The 13,956-nt window shown below is 43.0% G+C and overlaps 1 protein-coding gene across 6 annotated transcripts in view; it reads left to right on the forward strand.

The window, feature by feature from the left end:
- Nucleotides 1–11,661, forward strand: part of LOC306837134 (putative E3 ubiquitin-protein ligase HERC1) — a 43,210-nt gene extending 31,549 nt beyond the window's left edge. For all 6 annotated transcript variants that reach the window (XM_079364659.1, XM_079364660.1, XM_079364663.1 and 3 more), the window contains 25 exons: nucleotides 485–712; nucleotides 1,479–1,606; nucleotides 1,706–1,905; nucleotides 2,063–2,177; nucleotides 2,331–2,459; nucleotides 2,587–2,685; nucleotides 2,994–3,167; nucleotides 3,259–3,543; nucleotides 3,643–3,708; nucleotides 3,854–3,979; nucleotides 4,080–4,218; nucleotides 4,377–4,558; nucleotides 4,976–5,131; nucleotides 5,243–5,365; nucleotides 5,523–5,625; nucleotides 6,242–6,411; nucleotides 6,521–6,659; nucleotides 6,761–6,930; nucleotides 7,074–7,243; nucleotides 7,603–7,768; nucleotides 7,881–7,957; nucleotides 8,034–8,286; nucleotides 8,369–8,521; nucleotides 9,967–10,272; nucleotides 11,117–11,661. In XM_079364659.1, the coding sequence (XP_079220785.1) occupies nucleotides 485–712; nucleotides 1,479–1,606; nucleotides 1,706–1,905; nucleotides 2,063–2,177; nucleotides 2,331–2,459; nucleotides 2,587–2,685; nucleotides 2,994–3,167; nucleotides 3,259–3,543; nucleotides 3,643–3,708; nucleotides 3,854–3,979; nucleotides 4,080–4,218; nucleotides 4,377–4,558; nucleotides 4,976–5,131; nucleotides 5,243–5,365; nucleotides 5,523–5,625; nucleotides 6,242–6,411; nucleotides 6,521–6,659; nucleotides 6,761–6,930; nucleotides 7,074–7,243; nucleotides 7,603–7,768; nucleotides 7,881–7,957; nucleotides 8,034–8,286; nucleotides 8,369–8,521; nucleotides 9,967–10,272; nucleotides 11,117–11,302 (4,043 nt within the window). In that variant the 3' untranslated portion in view covers nucleotides 11,303–11,661. The remainder of the gene's footprint in view (nucleotides 1–484; nucleotides 713–1,478; nucleotides 1,607–1,705; nucleotides 1,906–2,062; nucleotides 2,178–2,330; nucleotides 2,460–2,586; nucleotides 2,686–2,993; nucleotides 3,168–3,258; nucleotides 3,544–3,642; nucleotides 3,709–3,853; nucleotides 3,980–4,079; nucleotides 4,219–4,376; nucleotides 4,559–4,975; nucleotides 5,132–5,242; nucleotides 5,366–5,522; nucleotides 5,626–6,241; nucleotides 6,412–6,520; nucleotides 6,660–6,760; nucleotides 6,931–7,073; nucleotides 7,244–7,602; nucleotides 7,769–7,880; nucleotides 7,958–8,033; nucleotides 8,287–8,368; nucleotides 8,522–9,966; nucleotides 10,273–11,116) is intronic.
- The last annotated feature ends 2,295 nt before the right edge of the window (nucleotides 11,662–13,956 follow it).

A 13,956-nucleotide genomic window follows, 5' to 3' on the forward strand; every position in this document is an offset into this window, starting at 1 on the left:
AACACACACACACACACACACACACACACACACACACACACACACACACACACACACACACACACACACACACACACACACACACACACACACACACACACACACAGCCGAGTCCCCAGTACCCAACCCAGCTGGTTTTGCTTTTGTTAAACTTATAGACTCTGGTTTATTAAGATTTGATACACTTCCATGTGTGTATGATAGATCTATGACTGTGTTAATGAATTTAGCAAAAGTTTCAACTACAAATACAGCGTCAAGTCTACCTTGTTACCAAACTGACACTATAGCTGCAGAGTCGCCGTCCTCCGGATTTGATTTGAAAAGTTGAACAATTTCCCCATAAACATGAAAACTTCAAACCCTGAAAAATTACAGCAAGCAATTTGCCTTTTTTGACCAGAAAAGGACTACACAGATTTGTGTTGTTCCTATTAATCAGGGCAGTAAACTATTGGTGTTTTTTTGTTTTTTTGATTTACAGGATCCCACTGCCATGTGGAGGCTCAGGTGTCCCGGGTCACGGCCCTCTGCTGGGCTCAGGCCTTCAGCTTGTGGGTTCTGGAGCAGCCAGCTGCCGGTAAGAACAGACCTGCTGAGAGCCTGCTGGTGGGACGGCTGGACGGCTCCCTCTGCTGGCTGCAGGTCACACTGCAGGAGATCGACCTGCTCGTAAAGAGTACAGAACTCCCCCACTGCTACAGGAAGGAGGGTAGGAGGACTCGTATATGCTTTATTCAAGTTTAGTTAACAAGATGGCCATTAACAAAAAACCCCCCCAAAAAACAACAACAATAACTTTGAAACTTAGAGGAATACATATTTTGTTAAACTGTTTTCCCTCTTTCACAGACTGATAGAATAAAACATGCATAACATCTATATAATATCTGTGTGGTTTTTAGAGCTACTGTCAAGAGGCAATTAGCTGAGTATATAGTCTGAATATAGGAGGAATCTAAACTAATTACTGCTAATTAAAGCTTTTGTGGGAACTCTTGGTCTGTGACCATTTTGGCGCCCCCCTGTGGACAAATCCTTATCCTTCTTTCTTTGCTGATTTTGTCCTGTATTGGTTTTATTAAACATTCACAAAAAATCTCATACTGCATTCCTTCAACTGTCCGATGTATCTGTCGTTGAGAATCATTGGCATTTCTGCAGTTAGCTGTTAATTGCTGCATTTAACAGCTACCCCATTGCATATAATTTATGCAATGAGAAAAAAGACTATATAGAGTTAACCAAAGTTTCCTCTCATGGTCTTGTTTCCTGTTGCAGTGCAAATAATTTATTGATAATGGCTCCTCACAGTCGTTACAAAAACAAAAAATGAATTCAGCGCCATATTTAGTGTAGAAATGTGAAAGTGACATCAATCCTAATATATCTTTTATTTGTAAGAAATGAGTGTATTTTCAAAATGTCAAACCATTCGGAGTCAAAGGTGACACATGTTCTTGTCTGATGTGTTCTAGCTCCTCAGTGTGTGGCCTGGCACAGTGAGGACAAGCCTTTCGCAGCGGGCTATCCCAGTGGAAAAATCCTTTTGTCCACACCTGAGATGTACGAGAACGAGCAGCCTGTAGAGCTGTCCATCTTCCAGGTTTGGTTACAGATACTCTCTCACTGACAACTGCCCTTGTTTTAAGAAGACGTAACATTGAATTTCCCCACTCTAACCCCGTCTTCTTTCACTCTGCAGGACAGCGTGACCTCTCTGAAATGGGACCCCACAGGACACCTCCTGCTCTGTTTGGGGAGGTCAGAGGTAGTGAAGATACTGGGACGCTCTGAGGGCACATGGGTGACCCTCCACTGCATCATTCACACCAGCACTGTGAACATCGCAGAATGGTGTCCGCTCACTGGCAGAGCACCAGATCCCAGGCTTATGATGGCCACGTAAGTACTTAACAGTTAACACGTTTGTAGATGAAACAGTACAAAGAACTTAGAGGAAAATGTAGGAACACATATTTCTTGTTAAAGCTGCATGTAACTGTTTGTCTTTTATTCATGTGGTTGCTTATCTGAGTTGATTCTCCCCCTGTTTGTGCAGAGGCTGTCAGAATGGCTCCGTGCATGTCTGGACATTGCCACAGGGGGGTACCGTTGTATCTTTGCCCAACATACTGAACAGCCCCCTGAGCCAGGATAAAAACACAGAAGTCAAGGTCAGTTTTAATCCGCTGTCAGAGCTTTTCACCACTTGATTCTTTTTTTGGTTTAAAAAAATATATATTTTCAGGACTTTATTTAAGAGTTTATTTTTGACTGATGATGTTTGTACCTATAATCCTTAAGCCCTGTTTCCTTTTTAACAGCAGGAGGGTGCACAGTGTGTGTTTGTACTGCATGGCCACATTACAGCTGTGAAGTCGCTGTCATTTTGCTCCAGTGGACTGGCTCTGGTTTCTGGGGGGATAGGGGGGCTGCTCAACATCTGGTCCTTACAGGTCAGAAACACTCTTTCAGCCACCTCTTAATTTGAGAAGCACGTACCCAACATTTCTTCTGTATTCATTGATTCATTATGAATTAGTCACATTTTGTATCATCCCGTTTCTCTGTGTGTCCATGCAGGATGGCTCAGTCTCACAGACGGTTACAGGTTTGGGTTCAGTCGTCAGCACGACCTGGATCCCAAACTTAGGTGTAGCTGCCTGCTTTGGGAGGTCCAAGGTAAATTGAATCGCTCATAACTTAATGATAATGATAAAAATCAAACGTTAGAGTAACATTTTGGAAATCAAGCGGTCGCAACATTTTGCTGGGAGACGTTCAGCTTAGTTCAAAGCTCCTTTCAAAAAAAGTACACACAACATTTTTGGACCTTGATGTCATGAAAATTGTCCAGAAAATGTGTGAAAGGGGCTAAAGTTTGCTGGAAAACAGCTAAACCTTGTGTTTTATTATAACCGTGGATTGTGATGTACACGTTTGGGCCTGTGTTACTTCACAGTTTCATTCTGTCACTGCTTCTTTCCCAGGACGTGTCGTTGATCTGCTGCACTCCTGACTGGATCAGTCAGAATCATGTGCTGGCTTCCTGTCGAATGGTCCTCAGAAGCCAGAACATTCTGGGTCTGAATCGGGCTCCTTGTTTGTCCGTGTTCCTGGAGAGGCTGCCGCTGCTGCTGCAGGATCAGCACAGCTACGAGCGGGTCATTAATGAATCGTTATTTTAAAGTTCTTAGACTTCTTTAGTGTCAGCCTCATCTGAAACTGAACTTTGAATGACCTTTCTAAATGCAGAGTCATGTGGCTGCCGGTGACCAGCTCGTCCACAGCGTCTTCCTGCAGAGTCTGGCCTCTCTGACCGTCGGCCTGTCCTTGGAGAAACACCTCTGCCGGTTCCCACGCCCGCCGCACCACACCTACCCTGAGGCCCACTCCTGCCCGTCAGAGTGGAGCTGGCTCGCTACGTACGCCACTACTGTCCGCAGCGCTGAGGCTATTGCCAGCGGGACTGCCTTCCCAGAATCCTTCATTGTTTCTGATTGTCATGAGATTGAAGAGTGTGAACTCATCAAGGCACTGGTGAGCAGCTGCTATTATCTTTTGAGTTATTCTTTTTTGAAATGGTTTGAGGAGTTTGAACTCAGTCCCCATAATGAGAGCAACTTTTCTCTCTTCTAGGACAACAGTAAGTGGAGCTTCAGGATGGACGAACAGCTGATGTCATGGGCGACCACCAGACCAGAGGTAGCGAGGCAGAATATGGACTCATTTCTTGCAAATTGATTTACACGCTGATGACCTCAGAGGAACATCCTACAGATGTGACAGCCGGCTTAAGTATTCTTATTTTATTTTGTAACTCTCTCTGTGATCCGCTGTGTTTTTTCAGGACTGGCAACAAGGTGGGAAGAGTGACGTGTACTTGTGGGGGAATGGACGTTACGGACAGTTGGCAGGAGTGGGAACCAACCTCATGATTCCTGCCCTTGCATCTTCCCTGTTACAGACACAACAGGTAGAAACTCTTCCACAGTCAGGATGCAGTCTCTGCTCTTGATCCATGTGCTGAATGTTTCTCCCCCTTTGTTTGTGGGCGTGGTTTCATTGTCTTTCAGGTTGTGTGTGGACAGAACTGCACCTTCCTGGTCCAGTCCAATGGGACGGTACTGGCTGTAGGAGAAGGACAGTATGGCCGACTGGGACAAGGGAATTCTGATGATCTCTACATCCCCACTATTATCTCTGCTTTTCAAGGTACAGTATTCATAAAGGGCCTCAGAACTCAAGTACTGTTCTGCTGTTCTGTCAAGTTTGAATTCTTGCCTCAAACACATTGGATCAATCATCCAAAGAGGATGAATAATCATTTCGAATGCTAATTTGATGTCACGGCTACAATGTTGTGGGTGCAGGTTATGTGGTGACTCAGCTGGTGACGTCTTGTGGCTCTGATGGACACTCTTTGGCTCTGACTGAGACCGGCGAGGTGTTCAGTTGGGGAGATGGAGATTTTGGGAAACTGGGTCACGGCAATAGTGAAAGGCAGAGAAGACCCAAACAGATAGAGGCCTTACAAGGAGAGGACGTCATTCAGGTAATCCAGGGATATGTTTGTGCTTCTTTATTTTTCAAAGCATTATGAGAGTCACTGGTGGTAATCTGCTTAACTGGCAGTGTACAGTTTTCGCTCCATGTGTATGTAAGTCCTGTCACATGGAGGAAGTCTGTTTTTTTGGGGGGTTTTTTTAAACAAAAAATCTCTTCTTTCGTGAGTTGAAATTTATTTTCATTTTATTTGTGGCTTTTTTTGGCTAATCACCTTGTCTGACACTTTACCCATGGCATATAAAATAACTAAACCACTCCTTGATCCCTTTGTACATCATATAGAACCATCAGTATTCCTCTCAGTCTGTTTTTCACCTTTTAATAATTCTGCAACTTTTTCACCTAAAAATATTCACTCTTTTCTTTCTGAAACTTTACCTTCTATTCTCCTTTCAATTTCAAGCTTGCTTGTGGTTTCCGCCACTCTGCTGTCGTCACGGCAGATGGGAAGTTGTTCACCTTCGGCAGCGGTGAATCTGGTCGTCTGGGTCAAAGATCAACATCCAACAAGATGCTGCCTGAGAGGGTGGCAGCACTCGAAGGATATCATGTGGGCCAGGTAAGCAATGGACTGTTTGACTGATGTCGAAACAGTCTCCACATTAAAATAAGAAAAGTATTTAAAAAAAAAAAAAGGTAACTAAACAAACGTAATGTTTACCTTTCCCAGGTGTCTTGTGGCCTCAACCACACATTGGTGCTGTCACTTGATGGCACGGTCGTGTGGGCGTTTGGAGATGGGGATTATGGAAAATTGGGAACAGGTTCCTCCACCGCCAAATATTACCCTCAGGTAAGTTCTCATGTTTACCCTGCGAGGAATGTTACAGTCATTCTTGTATTTCCCTTCTTTCATTGCTCTCAGCTGTGTACTTTAAATGCACTTGATATTTTATTATGCTTTTATACAGTAGGGATGAAATATTGTTTCTGGCTGTTCCTATGTGCAGAAAGTGGAGCAGCTTTGCAACAAGGGTATAAAGAAGGTCAGCTGTGGAACTCAATTCTCTGTGGCGTTGAGCTGTGATGGACACGTTTACACATTTGGACAAGGTACGTTTTACTGTGACGTTCAAAATGCTCCCCACTGTGAGTTCAAATGTTACTGCATTCTGTTCTCACAACAACTCGTATATCCCTCACAAATACTCAAACAGAATAAGAATTCATTTAATTTGCTCATAAAAAATGGCTGCCAATTTATTAACCGTCTGTGTGATGGTTTGTTCGTTGTTTTATAAAGCTCCCGTCTGAAGTTTTTAGCCGGTTATGAAATGAGAATGAATGAAGATGTCTCCATATTTTCTACAAAAGCTCACAAGACCATCAGAGACTAGATTGATGGTTTTGTTTAGGTTGTTTTTAAAGCCTGTAACAGATGCAGTGTGATAGCTGGCAGAACAAATGCACACTGCATTTTTCACCTCAGAGGTTTGAGAGTGATGCATTTGACTGATAGAACACACGTACAGGACAAAATCAATATAAACCTAAAGTTCTTCACCAGAGCTTGAATAAAAAAAAAAAGTGTTAGCACTAAACACAGAAGGGATGGTCTCTTCTATGGGTTGTAAGTTATAAGCTGCATGTAGAAAAGACCTCCATGTGTTTTATAGTTTATTTAGTCAGCACAGATATGTAACCAGGCTTCCTTCTGTTCATCCCTCAGAGCGTCTGATCGGCCTGCCGGACTCCATGCTGAAGAATAAATCCTGCCCTCAGGTGGTGCCGTCTCTGGAGGGGCTGTTCATAGAAGATGTAGCCGTGGGCTGTGAGCATGTGCTCGCCCTGTCCTCCACAGGAGATGTCTATGCCTGGGGCTGCAACAGCGAGGGACAGGTAACAAACATCCCCTACTGAAGTTTCACATGAGACGCCTGGACTGTTGTTGTTTGATTTGTGCGTGCTTGTGTGTGTTTGTGTGTGTGTGTGTGTGTGTTTGTTCCAGCTTGGCCTTGGACACGCTAACCCCATGAAGGAGCCCACACTCGTTACAGCCCTCCAGGGGAAAAACATCCGACAGATCTCTGCTGGTCGCTGTCACAGCTCAGCATGGACCACCCCCTCTACCTCCATGAAACACTCAGGTACACACGCACACACACACACACACACTCTACATGTACCCACTCAAACAATATGAAAGAGAACACACTTTAAGACTCGTGTTTTGAACCTTCATCTCCAGGTGGCCCTGGGAACTTCCAGCTTGGCCTTCCCCAGTCAGTCCCTCCTCAGTACAACACTCTGAAAGACTGCAGCCCCGACGTCCTCAGCGTGCGCCTCAGGGTCCTCAACCACTTCTCTGATCTCATGTACAAGTCCTGGAGGCTGCTCAACCTCGACGCCAGGAACCCAGTAAGCTTTGATGCCTTTTGTTATACAGAAGCAAAAATCCCACTACTTGTTAGTCTCTCCTCCTGAGCTGCCTCGTTTCATCCTTCCGTTGTGATGCCTCATTTACTTTCCCTAATTAATTCGCCGTCCTTCCCTCTATCCAGGTGTCTACTTCACGCTACAGTTCAGGGACAACGGCCATCATCCGCGGTGAACTCAGAGGCATTTTATCACCCAAGGTCAACACTCTGCCTCTGGTTCGCTCCATAGGCAGAACGATGACGCAGGGCAAAACATACGGGCCGCAGATAACTGTGAAACGGATTTCCACGAGGTGAGGACGACCGTGATGCTCGGTGTGTTCGCAAAATCTGGAGCATCTCAGGAAAGACAGAAACAGACGGGCCGAGCTCCTGCCTATCATCTTTGTTGTTTTAAAAATGTAAAAAAGAAACAGTCGAAAAAAAACAAATCACAAGAGCATTAAAAGCAAATGAAATAAGAAATTAGTAAAAGTAATAAAAAGAATTTAAAACACTAATGTGATAACAGAGGTAAAAGCAGTTAATTGAGACAAACACAAGCCCAAGAAAATGAAGCAGTCAGGATAAAAAATGTGAGACTGGATAAAAGTGGAGTTTGGATGCAGTCTGTACTTGTGTCTGTGTTGATCAAAACTTTCCACTCCCACAGGGGCCGTTCGAGTAAGCCCATCTTTGTGCAGATTGCGAAGCAAGTGGTGAGCCTGAACCCCCTCGAGCTTCGACTTCCATCTCGAGCGTGGAAGGTCAAGCTCGTCGGCGAGGGCGCGGACGATGCCGGAGGAGTGTTTGATGACACCATCACTGAGATGTGCCAGGTAGGATATAAAAACCTCACGGAAAAAAAAAAAGAGCCGCAGAAAGAGCCTGGAACATTCTCTGCTCTCTGATAAATGACACCCTACAATGTTTGTGTTTTTTTTCATCCAGGAGCTGCAGTCTGGTGTCGTGGATCTTCTGATTCATACTCCCAACAGTTTTGCAGACGTGGGCTGTAACACAGACAGGTGATCATTTTGTACTCTTCTTTTCTTGAATAGTATCCTTCAAAGAAAAATACTCATTGGCTGCTGTTCTTCTCAGGTTCCTCTTGAACCCAGCCGCCCTATCAGACGATCACATGATCCAGTTTCGCTTCCTGGGCATCCTCATGGCTGTTGCAATCCGCACGAAGAAACCTCTGGACTTACATCTGGCTCCATTAGTGTGGAAACAGCTCTGCTCGATGCCACTGGGAGGGCCAGACCTGGAGGAGGTAGACCTGCTCACCTATCGCACCCTGCAGGGAATCCTCCACCTGGAAAACAGCGGAATCACAGAGGAGAATTTCCATGTGGTATGAAACTATGCAAATGATCGCGCTTTCATTGAAGACCTTCGAACCTTTCTGACGCTCCTGTAACTCTTTTTTTTGGAAGATGATTCCACTGGACTCGTTTATGGCCCACAGTGCAGATGGACGCCTGGTTCCTGTGGTTCCTGGAGGGCAGAACATCTCCCTCACATTTACAAATCGGAATGAATATGTGGAGCGAGCTCTGGACTACAGGCTGCATGAGATGGACTCACAGGTTTGAGGGGTTTTAGAGTGATTTGGGGGGCATTCAGCAGACGTGTTAAGCTACAATGGTGAAGCCTATGAGAATGCAGACTGCTAGGAAACAACACATGATAACTCTATTTCATGAGTCATTAACTCATATATGTCCACCATCGTGCAGCCCTGTGTAGCTCATATCATCCGTCATTACACAAGCTGATGTGAAGCTGCATTATGTTAACTGTTCCTGTCGTCAAGTCAAAACCAGTGAGCATAAAATGAAAACGCGAATCCATTGGAGCTCTCTGTTACATGTAGAGTTTGTCTGTTAATGCTGTTTCTGTCAGAACAATCAGACGTATCAGCGAAGGAGAGAAGGTTGAGGTAAATGAATGTGTTGTAGGAAGCATTTTCAGTTGTTACCCTGAGAAATAAAAGAGAAATATTAGTCTATGACTAATCTTTTAAAGTGAGGACGGTGGAACGACAGCGGCAGATTGTCACGATCAGCTTCAGGGGAAATCCAGCCGCAGCATTAAAGCGATCCTCTCCTTCCTCATACCCAATGATGATGATGAGCCACAAAAACAACAATTAACACATTAATCAAACTATCAGGAAGCGTAACGGACAAAATATTAAACATAATATCCAAGTCAAAAAGCCAAACTGCTTTACCTCAAATAAAGTCAAGAAAAGAAAATGCAGCATGTAACAGAAAACAGGAGAAAAGGTTGAATACAACATAACCAGGACTGCACAAAGTGATAACAACGGAAGAAGAAGGGGAGCGTTCCAGCTTCCGCGGCTCCCTTTTTTTTTTAAACCCCTTTTAAAGAAAAAAAAAAAGGATGACTGTGCATCTTGTCCACTGATTGGACAGCATGCACCGTTATCCTTTTTCCAATCGAGGGCGGGCACCTGCAGCGCAGCACAAAGATAGATGCACAAAAGCTGTTAATATTAAGCCTTTAATCCGGCATTCAAAAGAAAATTAATCTGCCTGAATTTTTTTTTTAATAAGAGTTTGATAACAAGTAGTCATTTTAGAGCCTCTTGAGTATGAATGATGAAAACTGAAAATAAACCTGGGATCTCTGATCTTTGTCAAGCTGGCCTTTAGCTCAGTTTGGGTGGCTTTTGTTTTAGTCTTTTCAGACATTCAAAGGCAAGATGATCTAAAAAAAAAAACAGTGAAAAACTGGAAATAGTCGACAGTTATTGGGGTGGTAGACTTAATTTAACATCTTAATCAGAAAGCTTCAGGCCTGGACCACAAAGGACATACATGACAATTATAGATTCAGTGTTGATATTTCCTGCTGTATCTGAACTGCAGCATCCATTGGAAACAACTGGCGTGCCGACCAGTTTCCATTAGGGCTCAGTGCACATCCTGTTTGTTGTGCTGTTGTTCCCTTTATCTCGCCCTCTGAAGTATCAAAGTACCCTCGCTTGTTGTTGTGTTGTGTCCAGGTGGCAGCAGTCAGAGAGGGCATGTCCACCATCATCCCCGTGCCCCTCCTCTCCCTGCTGACGGCACAGCAGCTGGAGCAGCTGGTCTGCGGCCTGCCAGAGGTCTCGGTCGAGATGCTGAAGAAGCTGGTGCGTTACCGTGACATCACAGAGAGCCACCAGCTGGTTGGCTGGTTCTGGCAGAGCCTCGAGGAGTTCACCAACGAGGAGCGAGTTCTCTTCCTGCGTTTCGTCTCTGGCCGGTCCAGGTTGCCCTCAAACCCCGCTGACATCACGCAGAAGTTTCAAATCATCAAGGTTGACAGGGTGAGGCCAATCGCCAACAATCATAGCAAGCACATGGTTCAAATACAGAGCTGTGGAGCTTTTTTTTTAAACTCCAACACAAAAAAATCATCAGAGTCCATTTCAATCACAATCACATTTCTGTATTTCCAAGGGTATTGTGGAATTGTATTGTTCCTTATTAGCAGGAGATTTAAAAACATTAAACATCGTATTTAAAGCTGACATTTCTTTTGGAATTAAAAAATGTAAACGTTCTCTCTGGTAGCTGGAACATAGCACATTTCTATAAATATGTTTGGAAGTAAGATGGCTGAACTGGCCTAAAGTTCGAGCTACCAACCATTGTTGAATGGATAAGAATAACAAATGAAATATGTGTTATGTAGAGCTTTTCTTTTCCCCATGAATAACAAAATCATTTTTAATTCAGACTAAGTGGACTGATAGAAAGGAAACCTTACTGCTTAAGATCCAAAAGTGTGTTATTATGTGTTATTTATTTTGTTATGTATGTTAAGGCTTTCTCATTTTTTGCTAAGTTTCTATATTTGTATTTATTTTATAATCTTCTGGCTCAGTTCTGTTTTATCAAAAATTAAAGCTGCATGTTCATTTGTAAATAATTCATGCTCATGAAACCTTTGGAACGATGTGGTGATGATGTCAGATTTGCTGCATTTATTTATATTTTGACTTGTTTATATTTTTATTTTTGGAATGATAATGGAACTGCACTCATCCTGATGGGATGTTTAATGATGGAGGTCCGTTAGATTCTTTTTTTGGATAAAAAAAAAAAAAAAAAAGAGTGTATACTCAAACTGGTAAAAATCTAATTAATGTCTGTTCAAATTTCCCACAGCCAATCAACGGTCTCCCCACTGCTCAGACCTGCTTCTTCCTGTTCCGCCTTCCCCCGTACACGAGCCAGGCCATCCTCGCCGAGCGTCTGCGTTACTCCATCCACAACTGCCCCTCCATCGACATGGACAACTACATGCTGACACACAACACGGAGCCGGCAGACAGCTCGGACACAGAGGACTAAAGCGGCCTCATGTGGCCACCAGTGTGATGAATGTATCTTCTCTCATGCCATGAACATTATGCACTGAACACTGATTTTGATTGAAACCCGTACTGTAGTGTACTGTTTATATGTCGCTTGATTTAAAAGGTACGTGTAGTTTGGGCTTTTCCACTAGTACAAGGTGTTGTGATTATTGCAGTGACAACTCTGAAACCGAACTACAGGGAAAGAGAAAAACAGTTTTTCAATATAAAGGTGAAAAAGCCACAATAAAAGAGTACATGTGCCTGTTTGTTTGGAAATAATGTACATGTAATAACTTATTGTCCTGCTCCACACAGACAGGATTATTGTAAAATAAACAGTGTTTAAATACGCGTTTGGGTGTTTACATTTGGAATCTGTACATCCAACATTCACCGGTGTTTGGCTTTCCTGACAGGATTAATGTAAGTGCAATAAGAAGTTCATTTAGCATCAAAACTAAGTAAACATTTTATAAGTAAGTAAGGGAACCATCAAACTCGCCCATGGCAGCAGTGGATTGCATTTCAGGTACATAGGATTTTTTAGTGAGTGGTGCAAAAGTTGATTTAAATGTGCTGATAGGTGAAGGCCAACAGAAAAGTTGATGACAAGTCTGACCTGAAGCGTCACACTGTTGTTGTCAGGGTCTTGTGCTGTTTGCTATCACAGTAAAACTAAGGATGAGAGGATCTCCAGAGTGAGGGATCAACCCCTGAGGATCATGTCCTTTTTAAATGACTGAATAAAAGAGACAACCCTAAAAATCTCAATGCTACCTTTCTCCTTCAAGCTTAAATCTGTGTTGATGTTAAAAAAGAAAATTCGAAAACAGAAATGTGTTTAAAAAAAACAAAAAAACAAGTCACAACTCAGTCAATAAATACTGTTCATGTAGAAAAACTGTTTTATTTTGAAAGAAGCTGATTGAGTTTGAGGCTTTCAGGAGCCTTTGTGTTTCATTATTTAGCACATGAAAGGCAAATAACACCCAGTGCTACAACTCTCCTTATTAATAAAAAGGGATCTTAATTCAATTCCCCTGAGTCGAATGTTGTCCTGCGTCAGCACAGCTGGTGTGTCTGCAATTTGTCTGTGCTAGAGAGAAGTACGTCTGCTGTGACCTTATTACCCATCTGTTTCCCTGCGTGCTGTGCAGCCAGTAAGACAGAATTCAACCTGCAGTCAGCAGCCCTGCAGCTGAGAGGAGGAGGCTTCTTTCTTAAGGACACTAGCCTGCTAGCTATTAATATTAGAATCACCCATTACCTTAGTAAGTGTTTAAGTGTTTATGTAGAAAATGTGATTTTGTGTGATTTGACTGCCTGAAGTGTACGGATGTGAGACCAGGAATATTACATTTAATCTGGAAGCAAGTGTGTATGGAAACAGAAGGAGGGGAGAACGATGTACTGTAGGGCCATCCGGATAAATAAGGTCACCAACTAATGGGGTTGTCATCATACAAGATTTTCTAAAGTCTAAATGGTTTTAGAAAAAAGAAAAAAAAACTGTAGCATAACTTGTTTAAAAAAAAAAAAAAAATGATGACAGAAATACAAATCTCAGGCACCAGTATCAGGTAATTTCTTATTTTTTAATTAATAGATAGATCGATTGATAGATATATAGACAGACAGCCATTGTATCTGTCAGTATAATAATGATTTTATTGTATTGTTTCTCACTCAGACTAAATGTGGAAAAAAAAAACTATGACAAGTACCTCATGTACAGTAAACTCAATAGAACAGGTCATAAAGCAAAGTCCTCACATTGGATTGACAGAAGAGAGGTATATTATCCCTGCAGAAAGTACAATGGCAGCAGATCAATTGTGAATAACTGTTTGATTGTGAGTAAGGCTTAATTTCAGATTTTTAATATCGAAGTTGTACTTCCAGGCAGTGTGGGTGGGAAAAAGGATCGACAGCCAGGTTTGCAGAATTCTCAAAATGTGCTCTGCGAACACAACCAGGAGGAGTCAGGCAAACAGAAAGACTGGCTGTCCCCACAGCCTTCTCGAAAGGGACACACATCAACCAGTCTGCTGATCTCACACACCTGTCCTCCTGGGCCAATCAGAGAGCAGCTCTGTCATCAGGGACGTTTTTAACTGCAGGTGTCATCAACCTCACTTCCCACTGGAACGAATGAGACTGGAACATGATTGAACAAAGGAAAAGAATACCAAACAAGCAAGTTTAGTTCTTGAATGAGTTTTAATCATTTCAAAGTCATAGTCATTTTAGTATCGGAGGCGGTTTGCTCCATAACAGACAAAAAACAAGGTTACAGATATGTAATACTTCCTATTCCCAGAGGAGGGCAGGCTGGTAGTTGTGCTGAGATGTGAAAGTTCAAGAGACTTCTGAGACTACGCAGAGCTCATCTGTAAACACAAACACACACACACGCACACGCACACACACACACACACGCGCGCACACACACATACACACACACACACACACTCAAGAGGAGAGAAAGCATATATAGCTGATGGTGCATACCACTGTCAGCAAATCTCTGTCACTTTGTCTTCCATCAGCTGTTTGATCTGTACAAATGGATGACAACATACAAGACGACAGACAGAACATGGTAAATTACTCCGATAATACACCTTTAACAACCTGAGGAACATT

The sequence above is a fragment of the Symphodus melops genome, assembly GCF_947650265.1.
Source record: "Symphodus melops genome assembly, chromosome: 16".
NCBI lineage: Eukaryota > Metazoa > Chordata > Actinopteri > Labriformes > Labridae > Symphodus > Symphodus melops.